The following is an 18,323-nucleotide window of genomic DNA, read 5'->3' as shown; positions in this document are numbered from 1 at the left end:
TCTCTTCGTCTTCCACAAATCCTAACAAGTTCTCTTCTTCCTTCTCTTCTCCCCTCGTAAGCTATGGAGTCCGTGAGCAAACAAGAATACATGCGTGTTCTTTTTGAGCTCGACATGCTCACGAATAAATTTGTGGCATTCGAGCATGAGAATCAAAGGCTACTTGGAGATCTACAACACGTGAGCGCCGAAAAAGCTCAACAATATGAAGAGTTATCACAGCGGGTTCATCAACTTGAAGCGACTATATTGTCATTACGAGAGCAAGCGTCGGGGGCTCAGAACACCCCTAGAGAGCCAAATATCAGCCTCCCTACCAAGTTTGTGTTACAAATCCACGCTCCGATTCACCTTCACCGTTCGGCCACAACCGAGAAATCACGAATCAATGCAGCAGAAAATAGGAAACACAGAGAAAGACACGATAACACAGGGATTAACGTGGAAAACCCTATACGGGAAAAACCACGGGAGTGCAAGACTCCAAACCAAAACTATGCACAGAGAAATATACAATGGCGAGCTGCAAGGCGACGACCTTGAGCTCGCTGTCCTCGCCACAGGCGGCGGTATTACACAGAGGCGTCGACCTCTTCCTCTCTCACGCTCTATCTCTCTCACGGCTGCTCTCTCTTCACTCCTCTAGAGTGGAAAAACAGAAAAATGAGTAGCAACATAAAACTGTTTGCCCTAAGTCATATTTATACACATATGACTTTAGGGCTATTTACAAATATAGCCTCCAGGGCCCTTGGCAAAACATATTCACAAATATGTCCCCGCATCCGGATCTCTCTCCGGGTACATTCATCATCCGGCTCCGTAGCCGGGTCTTCATCATCCGGCTCCGTAGCCGGGGTCTTCATCATCCGGCTCCGTAGCCGGGGTCTACATCATCCGACTCCGTAGCCGGGTACTCTTCATCCTCCGGTTCCGTAACCGCAACCGGGCTTGCTGTCATTCATCTCCGGACATCCCATCCGGAGGGACCGAAAATCCCAACAAACTCCCCCTTCACTTCGGCATGGGATGTCTCTCCAATCCGATCCTCTTCCGGCATGCTTCCAGCTTGTCGGGTGTGAGCACCTTGGTCAGCATATCCGACCCGTTCTCGTTCGTGTGGATCTTCGTCAGCACGAACTCCTTGTCTTCTATCCTTTCCTGGATCCAGTGGTATCTACGCTGGATGTGTTTCGTCCGGGAATGGTAGGCCGCGTTCTTCGCAAGGTGGATGGCACTCTGACTATCGCAGTAGAGCCGGGGCCGCGTTCTTCGCAAGGTGGATGGCACTCTGACTATCGCAGTAGAGCCGGTACTCCTCCTGCCGGATACCGAGCTCTCTAATGAATTCCTTCATCCATATTATTTCCTTGCCGGCTTCAACAGCCGCCATGTACTCCGCCTCCGTGGTTGACAACGCAACCGTCTTCTGCAGCCTCGACTGCCACGAAACAGCTCCCCCTGCATACGTCATCACATACCCTGATGTGGACCGGCTGGTATCCGCATCAGCCGACATGTCCGAATCGGTAAATCCATCGAGTTCGGGCTTACCGGAGCCGAATCGGAGGCACATGTTCGAAGTGCCCTTTAGGTATCGGAGTATCCATTTGACCGCGTTCCAGTGCTCTTTGCCGGGATTGCTCATGTACCGGCTCACCACTCCGACTGCATATCCTATGTCCGGTCGGGTACACACCATTGCGTACATCAAGCTCCCGACGGCAGAGGCATATGGTACTTTCATCATGACCTCCTTCTCAGCCTTTGTCTTGGGGCTTTGCTTCCTGGACAGCTTGCAGTTTGCCGGGAGTGTTGACCCGACCGGTCTTGCTTCCGACATGTTGAACCGGTGAAGCACCTTTGTCACGTACTTCTCCTGTGACAACCACAACTGCTTCTTCTTCCGGTCCCGGATGATGTGCATCCCTAGTATTTGCCTCGCCGGACCCAGGTCCTTCATTGAGAAGGTTCGGTGAAGAGCCTTCTTCAGCATCCGTATCTTGACCTGGTCTCGTCCGACGATCAACATGTCTCCACGTACAGGAGGAGTATTAGAAAGTCTCCTCCTTCGAACTTCTTCACAAACACGCAGTGATCGGTCTGCGTTTTGTGGTACCCTTCATCTGTCATGAAGGAGTCGAACTTCCGGTACCATTGCCGGGGAGCCTGCTTCAGACCGTAGAGGCTCTTCTTCAACCGGCATACCAGGTGCTCCTTTCCTTTCTTCTCGAATCCTTCCGGTTGCTGCATGTAGATCTCTTCTTCGAGGTCACCGTGAAGGAATGCCGTCTTCACGTCCATCTGTTCTACCTCGAGGTCCATGCTTGCCGCTATGCTCAGCACCGTCCGGATGGAGGTCATCTTCACTACCGGGGCAAATATCTCGTCGAAGTCGACGCCCTTCTTCTGCTGGAACCCCTTCACCACGATCTTGGCTTTGTATCTCGGGGGGTTTCCGGCATCTCCCGGTTTCAGCTTGAACACCCACTTGTTTCGAAGTGCCCGCTTTCCTTTCGGCAACTCCACAAGTTCATATGTGTGGTTCTCATGCAGGGAATCCATCTCCTCCTGCATGGCACTTAACCACCTGCGGCTATGTGTGTCAATCTCTGCTTCTTCAAAATTCTCCGGCTCCCCCTCGTCGGTTAGCAGCACGTGCTCTGGTTCCGGAAATCTCCAGGGGGCCCTTCTCTCTCTTAGAGGATATCTCCGTTCCGGGGCTTCGGTAACCGGCTCCTCCGTTTCCTCTTCATCCGAATCCATTTCGGGATCGGGGCCGGTTCCGGTATCAGTTTCATCTTCCTCGGCCGGTTCTGTTTCTTCACCGTCTTCGGCCGGATCCTCGAGTGCTAACCGGTCCCTTGCCGGTCGGGACTGCTCTTCGTAGAGTTGATTCTCACCGGTCGACTTTGAGCTCTTCATCTTCTTCTCCGACTCCCAGTCGGCGAGTGTCTTGTCCTCCATGAAGATGATATCTCGACTCCTGAATATCTTCTTGTCGACCGGGTCCCATACTCGGTAGCCGAACTCGTCGTCGCCGTAACCGAGGAATATGCATGGCCGGGTCTTTGGATCTAACTTTCCTCTCCGGTCCTTTGCCACATGCACGTATGCGAGACACCCGAACACCTTCAGATGCCGGTAGGATACTTCCCTACCGGTCCACACTCTCTGCGGCGTGTCTCCGTCCAAAGGTACTGAGGGTGATCTGTTTATCACGTATGTCGCCGTCGACATTGCCTCAGCCCAAAACCCCTTGGGTAATTCCGCATGCGCCAGCATACTCCGGACCCTCTCCATTATGGTCCGGTTCATCCTCTCGGCCAGCCCGTTCAGTTCCGGCGTCTTCGGCACAGTAAACTCGAGCCGGATTCCCTTCGAGCGACAGTACTCCGCGAACTGCCCCCGGTATTCCCCTCCGTTATCCGCTCGTATCGCTTTCAGCTTCTTGCCGGATTCCCTTTCCACTCTCGCGTGGAGTTCTTTGAAGACGCACAACACTTGGTCCTTTGTCTTCAACGGTGCCGTCCACAGCTTCCGGCTGTGATCATCAATGAATGTTACGAAGTACTGGGCTCCGCCATGTGACTTCGTTTCTACCTGACACACATCAGTGTGTACCAACTCCAATGGTACACTACGTCTCGTCGGTGGCCTTGAGTGGAAAGAGGTTCGGTTCTGCTTACCGGCCAGGCAATCGGTGCACTTCTCCAGGTGCACATGCTTCACTGGAATAAGGTTGTCTTCTGCGAGCCTCTTCATCCCCTTCTCACTCATGTGGCACAGCCTCTTGTGCCACAGCTCACCGGCAGTGTCGGCTGCCACGTTCAACTCTTCCGGACACAACTGGGCATTCATCAGGTACAGTGTGTTGACTTTCCGGGCCCGAGCCACTATCAGGCTCCCCTTGCTGAACTTCATGACACCGTTCCGGATGCTACCCGTGTAGCCTTCATCGTCTAGCCTCCCGGCCGAAATCAGGTTCAATCGAACCTCCGGAACGTGTCGGACATCCTTCAACAGCATCTTGCATCCGGTTGATGTCATCAGCCACACGTCTCCTATGCCGGCAATCCGGCATGTACCTTCATTTCCCATCCGGACACAGCCGTGCTCACCGGCTGTGTAGGATGAGAAGTATTTCTTCTCCGGGGTCAGGTGGAACGACGCTCCGGAATCGACCACCCAGGTCATCTCTTCACCGGCAACGTTCAGCTCCCTCTCTTCGGTAATGAGCATTATCTCTTCTTCACTTGCCGCGAGTGCCGTCATTCCTTTCCGGTCCTGCCCTCGCCGATCCGGACCTCTCCGGTCCGTGGCTCCCCGGTATGCACCGTTTCTCTCCGGTGATTTCTTCGAATCGGTGTCGTCGGCTCCGTTGTCCTTTCGGTAATGCCGACAATTCTTCCGGAAGTGCCCCGGCTTCCCACAGTGGAAGCATGTGGGTCTTCCTCTTGACTGCGACCGGGTCCCCGACTTCTCCCGTCTTTGCGGACTCCGGTTCCATTGTCTTCCCCGTTCCGATTCGGTAAGCAGCGCCTTCGAGTCGGAGGCCGGTTCTTTATCTCTCCGACGCGCTTCTTCGTTCAAGATACTTGTCTTTACCGTTTGTAGAGACAAGTTATCTTCGGTGCAGGAGGTGCTGAGAGTCACCACCAAGTTCTCCCAGCTTTCCGGCAATGTACACATCAGAATGATGGCTTGCATTGCATCCTCCAGCGGGAACTTGATCGCCGCAAGCTGGTTCACGAATCCCATGAACGTGCTTACGTGTTCCACCATACTCTCGCCGTCCCGGTACTTGAGGTTCACTATCTTCCTCATCAGGGAGGTCCGGTTCAACGCATTCTTCCTCTCGTAGAGGCCCGACAGCTTCCGCCACATCTCGTATGCGTTGGTGTCGTTCGCCACATGTTGTAGAACGCTCACGTCGACGTATTGCCGAATGGTTGCAACGGCTTTCCGGTTCAGAAGCCTCCATTCCGTCTCAAGTACCCCCTTCGGTATTTCCGACCTGTCAATCGGTTCGTACAGGTCCCGAACAATCAGAAGATCCTCCATCTTGATCTTCCAGTCGGCGTAGTTCTGCGCATTCAGCACCATCATCCCCGGCTGCCCGCTGCTGCCGCCTTCCATTTTCTGCACTGCCGTCGCTCTGATACCACTTGTTACAAATCCACGCTCCGATTCACCTTCACCGTTCGGCCACAACCGAGAAATCACGAATCAATGCAGCAGAAAATAGGAAACACAGAGAAAGACACGATAACACAGGGATTAACGTGGAAAACCCTATACGGGAAAAACCACGGGAGTGCAAGACTCCAAACCAAAACTATGCACAGAGAAATATACAATGGCGAGCTGCAAGGCGACGACCTTGAGCTCGCTGTCCTCGCCACAGGCGGCGGTATTACACAGAGGCGTCGACCTCTTCCTCTCTCACGCTCTATCTCTCTCACGGCTGCTCTCTCTTCACTCCTCTAGAGTGGAAAAACAGAAAAATGAGTAGCGACATAAAACTGTTTGCCCTAAGTCATATTTATACACATATGACTTTAGGGCTATTTACAAATATAGCCTCCAGGGCCCTTGGCAAAACATATTCACAAATATGTCCCCGCATCCGGATCTCTCTCCGGGTACATTCATCATCCGGCTCCGTAGCCGGGTCTTCATCATCCGGCTCCGTAGCCGGGGTCTTCATCATCCGGCTCCGTAGCCGGGGTCTTCATCATCCGGCTCCGTAGCCGGGGTCTACATCATCCGACTCCGTAGCCGGGTACTCTTCATCCTTCGGTTCCGTAACCGCAACCGGGCTTGCCGTCATTCATCTCCGGACATCCCATCCGGAGGGACCGAAAATACCAACAGTTTGATGGTACGAGGTCTTTATTTCGAGGCTTTTTGAATCAAGTTCGTCTTTATTCACACGTGGCCTAATGGGTTGTCTCACTCCTGAGGATTAAAAGTAATCCTCCCCTTCTTTACACTCTCATTTAAGCCTCATAGTTATCCACATGTATAGAATACTACAGTAAATTCTCACCACGGAATATTATATGGTCATGCCCGTAACACTCATGGCAATACAAATACTAGAATTCTTAACACTCTCATCTACAATTGAAGCTAAATTTGTAGAAGTAGCATGGGCCGCTAAAGCAATACTTATAGGTATGATGACGTCTATATGCATTGTATTGTATTTCTATGAATTTAAAGTACTATCTAACCAAGTATAAAAATTATATAAAATAGATATAACATTATGATCATGGTAGGTGTTACATTTTATAGGCAGAAGAGATCATAGGGAAGTTTGTAATGGGAATGTTCATTGTGAGCAAATCTCACATGAATGTGTTGTAACCGTCATTATGAACAAGAGGCACAAGAATAGGTTACATTATTTATTCTCATTTTATTTATTTATGATACATTTATTATTTCTAATATTTACTATTGTAACACCCCTTTAATGTAAGAACCTATTTGTTTGGTTTCTCATATTTGAGTCATATCTTGGAACAACATATCCAATGCTTGTGTTGGGTACGGGTTTAGTGACAAAATCAGCCCACATGGTTGTGGTTGAAGTGTATTGGAGTGACATCTCTTTTGCTTCGACCAAGTTTGTGATAAAATGATGACGTGCTCAAATATGTTTTTTTTGACCAAAGTACCATAACCTTTCAATTAAAATTTGTTTGTTTGTACTTCTGACATGAATGCTTGTATGAAAGATGTGTCTTCACCTTCATTAGATATTGATGTAGAATGTGCTTGGGCATTGAACTTTATACCTTTCTTTCTTTGGTCATATTGCTTTTGATGACATTCTCTTTCCATGTGTCCCGGTTTGTTGCAATATCTACATATGATTGTGGAGACATTCATTTCTCCTTGGTTTGATGGTTCGTTTGGTTTGTATGAACTTGGAAACTTTGAAACTTTTGAAGTTGGATTTTTGAAATCTTATTATTGCACTCATTGTCATTGATCAATTGTTGCATTGTTGCCTTTTGACTGCCAACATTGCCTATCATGAGAACGGTATTCCAAAAAATTTGCCCGTCAAATAATGGTTTGTCGAAAAAATTGCCCTTCAAAAAGTAAATACGTTGAATATTCGTACTAAACAATATATTATACCCTTCTATCCTTTGCATCTTTCCTAATTTCATATACACAATCCCATTCTATTTCTTCAATGTGTGGCCCATTCAATGAGACTCACATTAAATCATCTAAATGTTCTATATTCAATCGGTTTCTTTTCATCTCTTTGATGAGATTTTGCTTAGAGAACCCTCTGTCACACGAAATTGTGCTAGATGGAATAACCAAAGTAGTGTGCCATAATTTCATCAAATGAGGGAAACTATCTTGCCAATCCTTCATTTTGCAAAACATACGCCAAGCTTCATACATAGTATAGGCTTCACAATTAAAACGTAAAGTGTCAACAAACCTATAGAGTTCCATTTCACAAGCCTTTACATCATGTAAAAATTGAAGACATGCATTGACATCAATGATAAATTATAACTTGTGTGTGAGAGTTGCAAAGTTATGGATGTGTTCCATCAATGATCAATTATAACTTGTGAGTGAGAGAGAGGATGGGAAAGAAAGAAAGAACAAAGTACAATTTGATCAACACAAAGAGCTTGAGAAAGAATTACAACGTGATCAAAGCAAGGGAGAAAGTGAGAGAGAAATAAAAAAAGAAGTCAAAGCAAATGGACAGAGAAAGAGAGAGAAAGAAAGAAAGATATAAAGAAAGAAACAAACAAACAAAAGAGCGGAATGGCCTGAAAATAGGAGAAACCGTAAGTTTATTTTCCTTTTCTTTTATCATATCATATAACATATGTTTTACACATTTACTTTTTCTTAAATAAAACTATATGTTATGGCCTATGAATTGTAATTTCTAACTACTAATACATGTACTATTGTTTTGGCCTTAGCAAAATTTGACGGTATCAACAAAATTTAAACCTTCATTTTTGCGTTTTTATAAAATATATGCCCGTCAAGATTGACGGTTTCATTTTAAAATTAACCTTCATATACGGTTAAATTTGCCAAAAACGTTTAGAACGGCCGTCAAAAGGCAACACTGAATTGTTGTGTTTCATGTTACCCTTTATTCTTTGGATCTTTTGTATTTTCATTTTTTGGAACATGTTCTTGATGTTTAAAGTGTCATCATTTCCATATGTGGTGACCAAAGTGAACCGTTGTCGTGAAGATTTTCGGCAACAGTGTGAAAATCCTGTGGAACGAGGGAAATCAAGAAGATGCAATATGCACACGTATGAAAGGAGTGATGGTTAGATGTGTTTGTTAAACACATGAATGTGCACGTGTAATGTGTGTTTAGGTGTTCATTACACATATATATATATATATATAATAAGCCTAACGCATACAATGAGGTACAAGTAAAGGTTTGAACCTTACACCTCTAAGATAGGAGGCAATTGACATACCATTAGACTTGGTTATTTCCTTTAAAACTTGTTTTTTTCATTTACTTTTCACACGAACTACTAGTACATGAGAACTTGGATGAGGTACATGGTCATCATGCATTGCATGTGATGCATGATTGCCATTTGGTGCTCATGCATCACATGCATATCATGCATTGTGTGCATGTACTACACCCTCACATGCACATATGCATGGGGGCATAAATATAAGAAGGAGAGGAAGGGAAAGGAAAGCAAGCAATGTATGCAATCAATAATAATTAATAAATCCTAGTTATCTCATTGGCAACGTGTCTTGTATCTCAACTTTGAAGTCAAAAATTTAAATCGGGAGTTGGGATTCTCGTCCATATCTATCTTTAATACTTCTCGCAAGCGCTAATCCTTCCACCATTCCATTGTCTTCAATGATCCTTTCGCTCCTCCATCACCACTTGCAGATAGAGGCCGGTGTTTGTCTGCGCACGTGTAACGCGCACATCGCAACGTTTGGCACATGTGTAGCGTGCTTCACGACCTCTTTGTGGTGCGGTAAATATTTTCACAATCACTTTATTCTCTCTCTCTCTCTCTCTCTCTCTCTCTTTCTCTTAGACAACCCAGACAAGCATCTTTGACAACAAGAACGACCTGATTGTAAACCTAAACAACGGTCGACTCTTTAGAAGCACAAGTCACCCGATCCATCCTCCTTGATCAAAGACCCTGGTGGTCTGGTTCGACTGACCCGCAGGCGCGGATTTTTGCGACATTAATTGGTGAACCCGACGTGAAGAACGGCAAGGGAGGATGCCCGAAACTTCAAGTGCTAGAGACTCTAATGATAGTCTAGCACAAGCAATGGCGAGGATGATGGACCAAATGCTTCAAGAGAGAGACAACGTCGCACGCCTTGACGTTGCCATCGATAGGATTGTGGATGCCAACGGATGCTTTGATGGTAGAGATGTGACACGATACCTTGACACCTACAAAACAGAAATGCGGAAAAAGGGTATTTCTATGGCAAGACAAGTAGCAAGCTTCTCAAGGATTGTAAATTCAAGTCTTTACTCTCGGGTCCTAGAGCTACAAGAGGCCAATCCTGAATGGTCATCTTTTGAACAAAGTTTACTTGAAGAATATGGGTTTGGTGACTCATCTCAAATGACGAAGAAAGATTTAATGGACTAGGTGGAGTCTTCTAACAAAGAGTTGAGTGCGAGTGCAATGCTCCACGAGTTCGAGCAAAGATTTGATCGTCTGCTTGCACTTGACAAAACGATTCTTGATTCCAGCAAGGTGCTCCTATTTATCAAATCAGTAGATGAGAAAGATCGAAGAGATCTTGGGCTACTATTAGAGAATGATGAAGACCTCATTTCTGACTGGGCAGCAGTGAAGAGAGCATGTGGACGTTTTGATAAGCGTTGACAATGGGACAACGAGACAAGATCGAATGTTGTAGCTAAAATTGGCCGGCAAGCTCACAACGTGAGACAAGAACCACAAGCCCAAAGACCGAGGGATGATGAAATGGCTCAACCCATAGATGGAGCAAGAATGGACGAGCTTGTAGATATGCTTCGAGAGATGAGAATTTCTCAAATTAGAAAGGAGGAAACACAAATTTTTCCAGGTCATCGCTTGGACTTTCCCCGTAGGTGTATTTGGTGTGACTCCTTGGAACACTAGTGGAGAGATTGCTCAGAATTCCAAAATGCCCTCCGACGAGATATCATTTATCTCTCCAACAATCGGATTCACTCCTCGGTGACACAACGTCCTCTTAACACCAACTTCGGCCGAGGAGGTATGAAGAAGTTGATGGAGGAAATGGAAGAAAACAAAGGGAATAGTATTTACTATTCCTCATCAGCTGGAATTCAGGCTGGACACGAGACGAGAGCCCAAGAATCTCAAGTAGGAGAATTTTGGCCAATCATATTGAATCAAGTCGGAAAAGGGAAGCTCTGCATGAATGAGGCACTCAAAGCAGAACGAAGAGTCCAAGAAATGATGGGATGGGAGGACCCTGTGAAGGAGAAGTCTAGCTTTGTCGAGGCCATGTGTCAAAACTACGACGTATTAGTTGAAGAGAAACGAAAAAGACCAGATGACTGATCAGGCCCTTCAAAGAAACATGACACAAGAGAAGCTGTTCGAAGAAGGGAGGAATCATCACGTCCTCAAACGATAACCGAAAGAGGGAAGGAAAGAATCGGACCAACATTCAAACTACGCTCGAAGATAGAGAAATCCACCGACCTTAAACATGTGATGGAAGAAAGAATCCTAGATAGCTGAATCGAGTTCACACTATGAGAGGACTTAGGAATTGCAAAGAAAGAATTTCATGATGTCATCATTGACTTAATAAAAAGGAAGAGACTAACGACAAGTGAAGAAGGGACTAGATCGGCAAATGTCTCAATGAGCGCTATCACAACGGAAGGTCTTGAAACTTAACAAGAATTTGTCGATAGCCATTTTGCAAGGCCACATTGGGCTAAGGCTACTACCAAGACACCGGTGCGGACGGGAGATTTGAAAGATTCAGTGGTGGCGCTCATTGATCATGGCTCGGAGATCAACCTCATGTCTCTTGACTTCTATCGAAAGGGTTGCTGGCCCATTAATACTAGGCATGGGTGGAAGATTCGAGCGGCAACTAGGGTGACGGAAGAGCGTCATGGGGCATGCCCTAACGTTAAGGTAACTATTGGTGACGTTGAGCATGATCAACAGTCTTTTGTACAAGAATCAGCGTCACATCCTGTCATCCTTGGCGAGCCTTACATAACAGCATCCCGAATGGAGACAAAGGTACTTGATAATGGTTCAACATATGCACGGATACGAAGTCAAGATGGGACAAGCTCGGTTCAATTCCTCACGGTACGACCGAACCATGAAAGAAATAGGCATAGCTTAGGGAAAGAAGTTAGGGAGGATTTTTAATTCGGGCTATTAGGGAGAGGGACAACAGTAGTCTGGGACATCTAACTATGTCCCCAATTCAGTGTAATAAAAGTTGTCACCCCATTAATGAAAATGAAGTCTTGTTTTTTGAAAATGGGATGTGTAAATTTAACAACATAAATAGAGGAGATATTAAAATAGGAATCCTAGAGGAACAATTTAGAGAAATCGGGATTATAAGCAAGGAAGAGGCAATAAAGGGGTACATGGAGATGATATCATTTGATGATACTCTTGGGGAAATGGAGAAAGTCATCAAATCGAAAGTGCAAGTCAACAAAATAATTCCAATAAACTCTATCGCCTTATACACCACCATCGACAAATACGAACAAGGTGTCGCAACGGATGAAGTCGAAGTTAATACCAAATACAAGACTATGGATAAGAAGGTCAAACTTGTGGCTGCTCCCTTGCTTGAAGACAGTTGGCAGCGAATAAAGGAGGTAGCATGAGATCCGTGCCTTAGAGACCTGAAAGGAGTAGGGCATGTCTTCACCGACGAAACTCAACGAAAGTTCAAAGTTGGTGGGGGTGAGTTTCTGCTTCCCAAAGAAGAGTCCAAGTTCCAGGAAATGTTGGAGCAACACGGGAAAGCATTTGCCGTTTCCCCACAAGAAATCAGATGTGTTGACCCAACGCTTGTGGAACCAATGGTTATCTTTACAATACCCCATGTGCCATGGAACTTGAAGCCAATTCCTGTTCCAATAGCTCACATTCCAAGATTGTTGGAGCTGTTACAAGAAAAGATTAGAATGGGAATCCTTGAGCCATCTAATGCGCCTTATTCAAATAGGTGGTTCACAGTGCCCAAAAAGAATGGAGCGCTTCGATTTATCCAAGATCTACAACCGGTAAACAAGGTCACCATTCGTAATGTTGGTATTGGACCTAGTGTTGATGAGTTTGCTGAAGCTTTTGTAGGAAGGTCCATTTACTCGATTGGACACTTGTATTCTGGATACAACCAATTTCAATTGTCTTTGGATAGTCGAGACATCACAATGATGCGGACTCCCATCGGGCTAGTAAGGATGTGTACATTACCGCAAGGGGCAACTAACTCGGTGGCGCACATGATGAATGCCATGAACAAAGTACTAAGAGACTGCATTCCAGATATTACGATGCTTTTCCTCGATGATATCCCTATAAAGGGGTGCCCCGAATCAGAGAAGGACGAGTCTTTAGATCAAGATGGATGTCAAAGATTTGTCTCAAACCATATTAAAGACTGTGGAAGAGTGCTAGAAAGACTAGAAGGTGCAGGGCTCACATTCTCCGGAGAAAAATCAGCTTTGTGGGACATCTTTGTGGACCATATGGACGAAAACCCTCTCCCGAGAAGGTGAATGCTATTCAAGAGATGCGAGAGGAATGTGGAATGCAGATGGAGGTCTGAAGATTCTTAGGAGCATGTGCGTTCTACCACATTTGGATTCTGCACTATGCTCATGTGGCTGAACCCTTGTATAGCTTACTGAAAAAAGGGAGAAAATTCAAATGGGAACCAATACACACAGAGGCGATGAAGAGGTTAAAAGGGCTACTGGTGGTAGCACCAGCTTTAAGGAAATCCATCTACAAAGAAGGGATGCCCATCTACGTCACAATAGATACGAGTCCAATGGGAATTGGATGGGTCAACAACCAAGAAGGAGAAGATAGCATACGGTACGCCATCCAGTTCGGAGCAAAGGTTCTTAGCGAACGACAATGAGGATACGCCCAAGTAAAGCGGGAACTCTGGGGTATCGTGTCTGTAGTAAAAGTACACAAGGACTGCCTAATCGAGTCAGAGGTGGTAATTGAAACGGATTGCCTCCCAATCCTTGGGATGATCTCCGGATGTGCAACACCAGATCTGGTTATGTTAAGGTGGATCGCTTATATAAAGTCTTTGAAGCCGGAAATCCGCCACATTGCTGGGAAGAACAATGCCATGGCTGATATGCTGTCAAGAGCAAGATTCGAGGATGAAAGTGACATGGTTTCAAAAGATGAAAACGTCGCCCTCGACTTCTTCAAGGCAGCCCAACTATCGGCAAAAGACAGAGGCACACCAACCCTCCACACTTTCAACGAGAACGAATATGAAGGGGAGTGGTTACTAATCAGAAGATTCTTGAGAACAATGATGGCAGATGCTTCATGGACAAAGGAGGAGGCTCTACAAATACGAAAGAAAGCCTACCAGTAGTTTCTGAAGGGAGGATTCCTCTGGCGGCATCCAAAGAGAAGGATAGGGATGGCACGACGAGTAGTGGTGAAGAAAGATGACCAAACAACAATGATGTCTGAATTCCACGAGAATCCATGGGCAGGTCATAGAGGAACGTGGGCAATATTTGAAAAGCTAAAGGAAAAGTACTAGTGGCCGAGCATGTATAAAGATGTACTACATTTTGTGTCCACATGCGAAAGTTGTCAAGTACATTCAAACGTACGTCATCGTGATGGGTTGCGACCAACATACCCACTCACCATACACTTTAAATGGATGGTGGATATGGTCTCGATGCCAATGGGAGTGGGACAGATGAAGTACTTGGTACTAGGAGGGAAGACCTAACAAACCAAGTAGAAGGACGAGCCTTAGCAAATAAGACGATGACAGCCGTATGCAAATTTCTACTCGAAGAGGTCGTTTGCCGATACGGATGTGTGGGAAAGATAGTGGCCGACCGAGGGGAGCTAGATGCACATGAAGCAATGGAGCTCTTCGAGCGATTAGGCGTAAACCTCTCCCTCACAACTGCCTATAATCCGGAAGCAAATGGGAAGATCGAGCGAGGGCATGGGCCGATAGTCAAATCCATCGTATGAGCATGTGATGGTCGAGTTGGGAATTGGCCGCGATTATTGCCCTATGCATTGTGGGCCGATAGAACTACGCACAGTTTCGTGACAGGCTATATGCCAGCAGAGCTCATGTATGGACAGAAACCAATAATGCCCATTGAGAGGACGATCGCCTCATGGGTAGCAATACCATGGAAGAATGAGATGAGCCAGGAAGAATTATCGACGGCACGAATTAGGCAACTCGAAAGAAGACTCGAAGACCTAGAGAATGCGTGAAAGATAATGGAAACAGCCCGTGTGAAGAATAAGATTTGGTTTGGTAAGACATGCCGACTATGTCCCAAGAAGATCGAAGAAGGAGATTGAGTATTGGTCTACGACAACAACGTGGACAACCAACACAGGGCGACAAGGAAGTTTGCAAGAAGGTGGTTCGGACCGTCTGTAGTGATGAGTGCCAATGACAACGCCACCTACCACCTCGTGGAGCTAGACGGATCAAGGCTGGTCATACCCATTGCGGGGAAAAGAGTAAAGATATTCAAGAAAAGACAAGATGAGGGTCCTAACCTGGATGACCTCAACAATGGAGATAGTATGACGGCACCCACAAATGTCAGCGAGGTTGATGAGGACATGGAGGAAATTGATTGATCACCGTAGCCGAAATCTCACACTCACTTCTTGGCACGTACCAGAGGACATGCGGTTTGGTGGGGGTGGATGTCATGAAGATTTTCGGCAACAGTGTGAAAATCGCGTGGAACGAGGGAAATCGTGAAGATGCAATATGCACACGTATGAAAGGAGTGATGGTTAGATGTGTAACACATGAATGTGCACGTGTAATGTGTGTTTAGGTGTTCATTACACAAATATATATAATAAGCTTAACGCATACAATGAGGTACAAGTAAAGGTTTGAACCTTACACCTCTAAGATAGGAGGCAATTGACATACCATTAGACTAGGTTATTTCCTTTAAAATATATTTTCTTCATTGTACATTTCACACGAACTACTGGTACATGAGAGCTTGGATGAGGTACATGGTCATCATGCATTGCATGTGATGCATGATTGCCATTTGGTGCTCATGCATCACATGCATTTCATGCATTGTATGCATGTACTACACCCTCACATGCACGTATGCAATCAATAATAATTAATAAATCCTAGTTATCCCATTGGCAACGTGTCTTGTATCTCAACTTTGAAGTCAAAAGTTTCAACTAGGAGTTGGCATTCTCCTCCAGATCTATCTTTAATACTTCTCGCAAGCGCTAATCCTTCCACTGTTCCATTGTCTTCAATGATCCTTTCGCTCCTCCATCACCACTTGCAGATAGAGGTCGGTGTTTGTCTGCGCACGTGTAATGCGCACATCGCAACGTTTGGCACATGTGTAGCGTGCTTCACGACATCTTTGTGGTGCGGTAAATATTTTCACAATCTCTTTATTCTCTCTCTCTCTCTCTCTCTTTCTCTTAGTCAACCCACACAAGCATCTTCGAAAACAAGAACGACCCGATTGTAAACCTAAACAATGGTCGACTCCTTACAAGCACAAGTCACCCGATCCATCCTCCTTGGTCAAAGACCTTGGTGGTCTCGTTCGACCGACCCGCAAGCGCGGATTTCCGTGACATCGCGAATCTAGTAAGGCACCCAAGATTAAATAAACTTTCATATCTTCATCAATTTTATTACCTACAGATAATGCTGGCTAAAAGGCTATTTCTCATGAATTATCAACTCCTTCGCTTTCTTCCATTTCCAATGTGACAAGGTGTCTGAAAGTGTTGATATCTATTGTTCTGTATGAGGATTTGTGGCGTTCCTTCGTTGTATGCCATCTTTCTTTTGATGTTTATACTTCTTTCACTAAACCTATTTGCTCATCTATTAAATGGATACCAATGGCGTGCATCCATCTAAATTGTTAATCTTCCATTCTATCAAATTTGGGATGGTTAGGTTGTGTTGTTATACCTTTTGCAATGTCGATTAATTGTGCTCTTTCAAGGATTAGGATCATCCTTAATTTCCACATTCTATATAATTTTTGTCGTTGAGTTTCTCCATGGTGTACTTTCTTATCATCGACGTTGTTTTGTTTGTTGAACTTGTGTTGGAATCCATCTTTAGAGATCTTTGAGGTCGATCTTCTTGATGATTCTGCTTAAGTTCGTAGGGCAAGGCTCTAATACTATGTAGGAACATAAAGTATTATCTAACAAAGTATAACAATTGTATATATATAACTTAATTTGATGATAAAAGAGAGACCACATTATGGTCTTGGTATGTGTTACATTTTATTTATAGGTAGAAGAGATCCTGTAAGGAAGTTTGTAGTGGGAATGTTCATTCTGAGCAAATCTCACATAATGTGTTGTGACCGTCACACTGAACAAGAGACAAGAATATGTTGTTATATTACTTATTCTCGTTTTATTTAATTATGATAAATTCGTTATTTATATTCATGTCTATTATTTCTAATATTTAATATTTTGACAGACCAAATGTTGTAGTAGTAGGTTTAGGAGCACTACTACAACTACAAGTCATGGAGAGAGAGAGAGAGAGAGAGTCGGAAACCGGAGACATGTAATGTTACCTACCGGCGACAACACGCATTCAAATCTTTCCGATATACTATTTATTAACATAATTGTATATTTTCACAAAAAGGACACAGAAACTAGAATGATTAATTTGACCATTTATAAAGGAAAGATTACAGAGGTGATTGTTGTGAGCGTCCAATGCCCAAAATGTATGTATTATTCAAACGGATAGACAAACAGATATAGTCTGAGGATGAGGTACTTTATGCTGGAAAGATTGATTAGGTCATGGTGCCGCTTGTTATTGATTGTACGTTCATACTACGGGTATTCAAGCTACTACGCTGGCCTTCTTCACGCTGGCGGCGAGGGCGTCCACTTCCGACTGCTCTATGCCCAACGTATTCTGGAGCACCATCCCTGGCAGGGGTGGGTTGGCGGCAAAGAGAGCCACAGCAATCTGGGAGAGCCCTGGATTCTGGCTGTTTAGGGCGGCGATGGCCAGCGCTGGATTCTTCTTGTCCAGGTTGATCTGGAAGTGGACGAGGCCACGGGGGAAGACGAAGAGGTCTCCGGGATAGAGCGTGGCCTGGAAGAGCGTGTTGTTTGGGGCGGTGGAGACGAAGCCGACGGTGAGCGTGCCCTGCACCAGGAAGAGCACCTCGCTGGCACGCGGGTGGACGTGGGGTTGGTTCAATCCGCCGTTGGCGGGAAGTCGATGCGAGCGATGGACAGGCCTTGCGTATTGAGCCCAGGGAAGGTGGCCACAGAGGCCAAGGTGACCATGGCCGCCTTACTGTCATTGCTGCTGCGCTGGGAGCCACTAGTATAATGAGCATCATATGTGGCTGCTGCTGGTGCTCGCAGCAGCGTGGACGTGAAGTCCTGGGCTATGACTTTGTCGGCTGGCTTGCAAGTTACGCCATTGATGGTGATGGGTGCAGCTGCAACTGCAGCTGCATTGGCATCGGCCACACAGAAATCTTGCAGCGGGTCCTCATCCGCTGCGCCCACAAGTAGGGTAGGAGGAGTTGTGACATATAAAGCGACAACAAGGCTGAGGAGGGCTAGCAATTTAGAAGAAGAAGAAGAAGAAGAAGCCATGTCTGTTAAGGAATAGGAGTAGAGTGTTGTTGTTTCTTATATGTGAGGCTGGAAGAGTTTGTTGTTGTTTACTGAATGTGCGTGAATGAGAGATAGGGATAGGGATGTATTTATATACAGACACAGAGAGAGAGAGAGAGAGAGAGAGAGAGAGAGAGAGAGAGAGAGTGTGTGTGTGTGTGTGTGTGTGTTGTGTGTGCAGAGCGTCGAGGCAACGCGTTGTTGAATTGAAGACACGAGAGAGAGGAGGGAGAAATCGTAAACCTGCAGAAAGAAAGAAAGAAATAAAAAGTAAAAGGCCTTCCCTCTTCAATTAATTGACCGGCAAAGAAGACGGACATCTTCTCTTTCACCTCTTGGAAGTAT

The 18,323-nt window shown here is 45.6% G+C and overlaps 1 protein-coding gene across 1 annotated transcript in view; it reads right to left on the bottom strand.

Annotated features, from left to right (window-relative positions):
• The window catches only part of LOC147861156 (putative germin-like protein 8-1), a 32,638-nt gene extending 14,653 nt beyond the window's left edge, over nt 1–17,985 (bottom strand). Inside the window, exon 1 of the mRNA XM_087323589.1 lies at nt 17,798–17,985. Coding sequence (XP_087179715.1) covers nt 17,798–17,957 — 160 coding nt within the window. The 5' untranslated portion in view covers nt 17,958–17,985. The remainder of the gene's footprint in view (nt 1–17,797) is intronic.
• Nucleotides 17,986–18,323: the final 338 nt, after the last annotated feature.

Source organism: Azolla caroliniana, unplaced genomic scaffold (assembly GCF_043228905.1).
Source record: "Azolla caroliniana isolate FFs.n. ecotype wild unplaced genomic scaffold, voAzoCaro1.0.p SCAF_8, whole genome shotgun sequence".
In the NCBI taxonomy this organism is placed as follows: domain Eukaryota; kingdom Viridiplantae; phylum Streptophyta; class Polypodiopsida; order Salviniales; family Salviniaceae; genus Azolla; species Azolla caroliniana.
The sequence above is the reverse complement of the archived record's forward strand: the minus strand, read 5'-3'. Positions and strand labels throughout refer to the sequence as shown.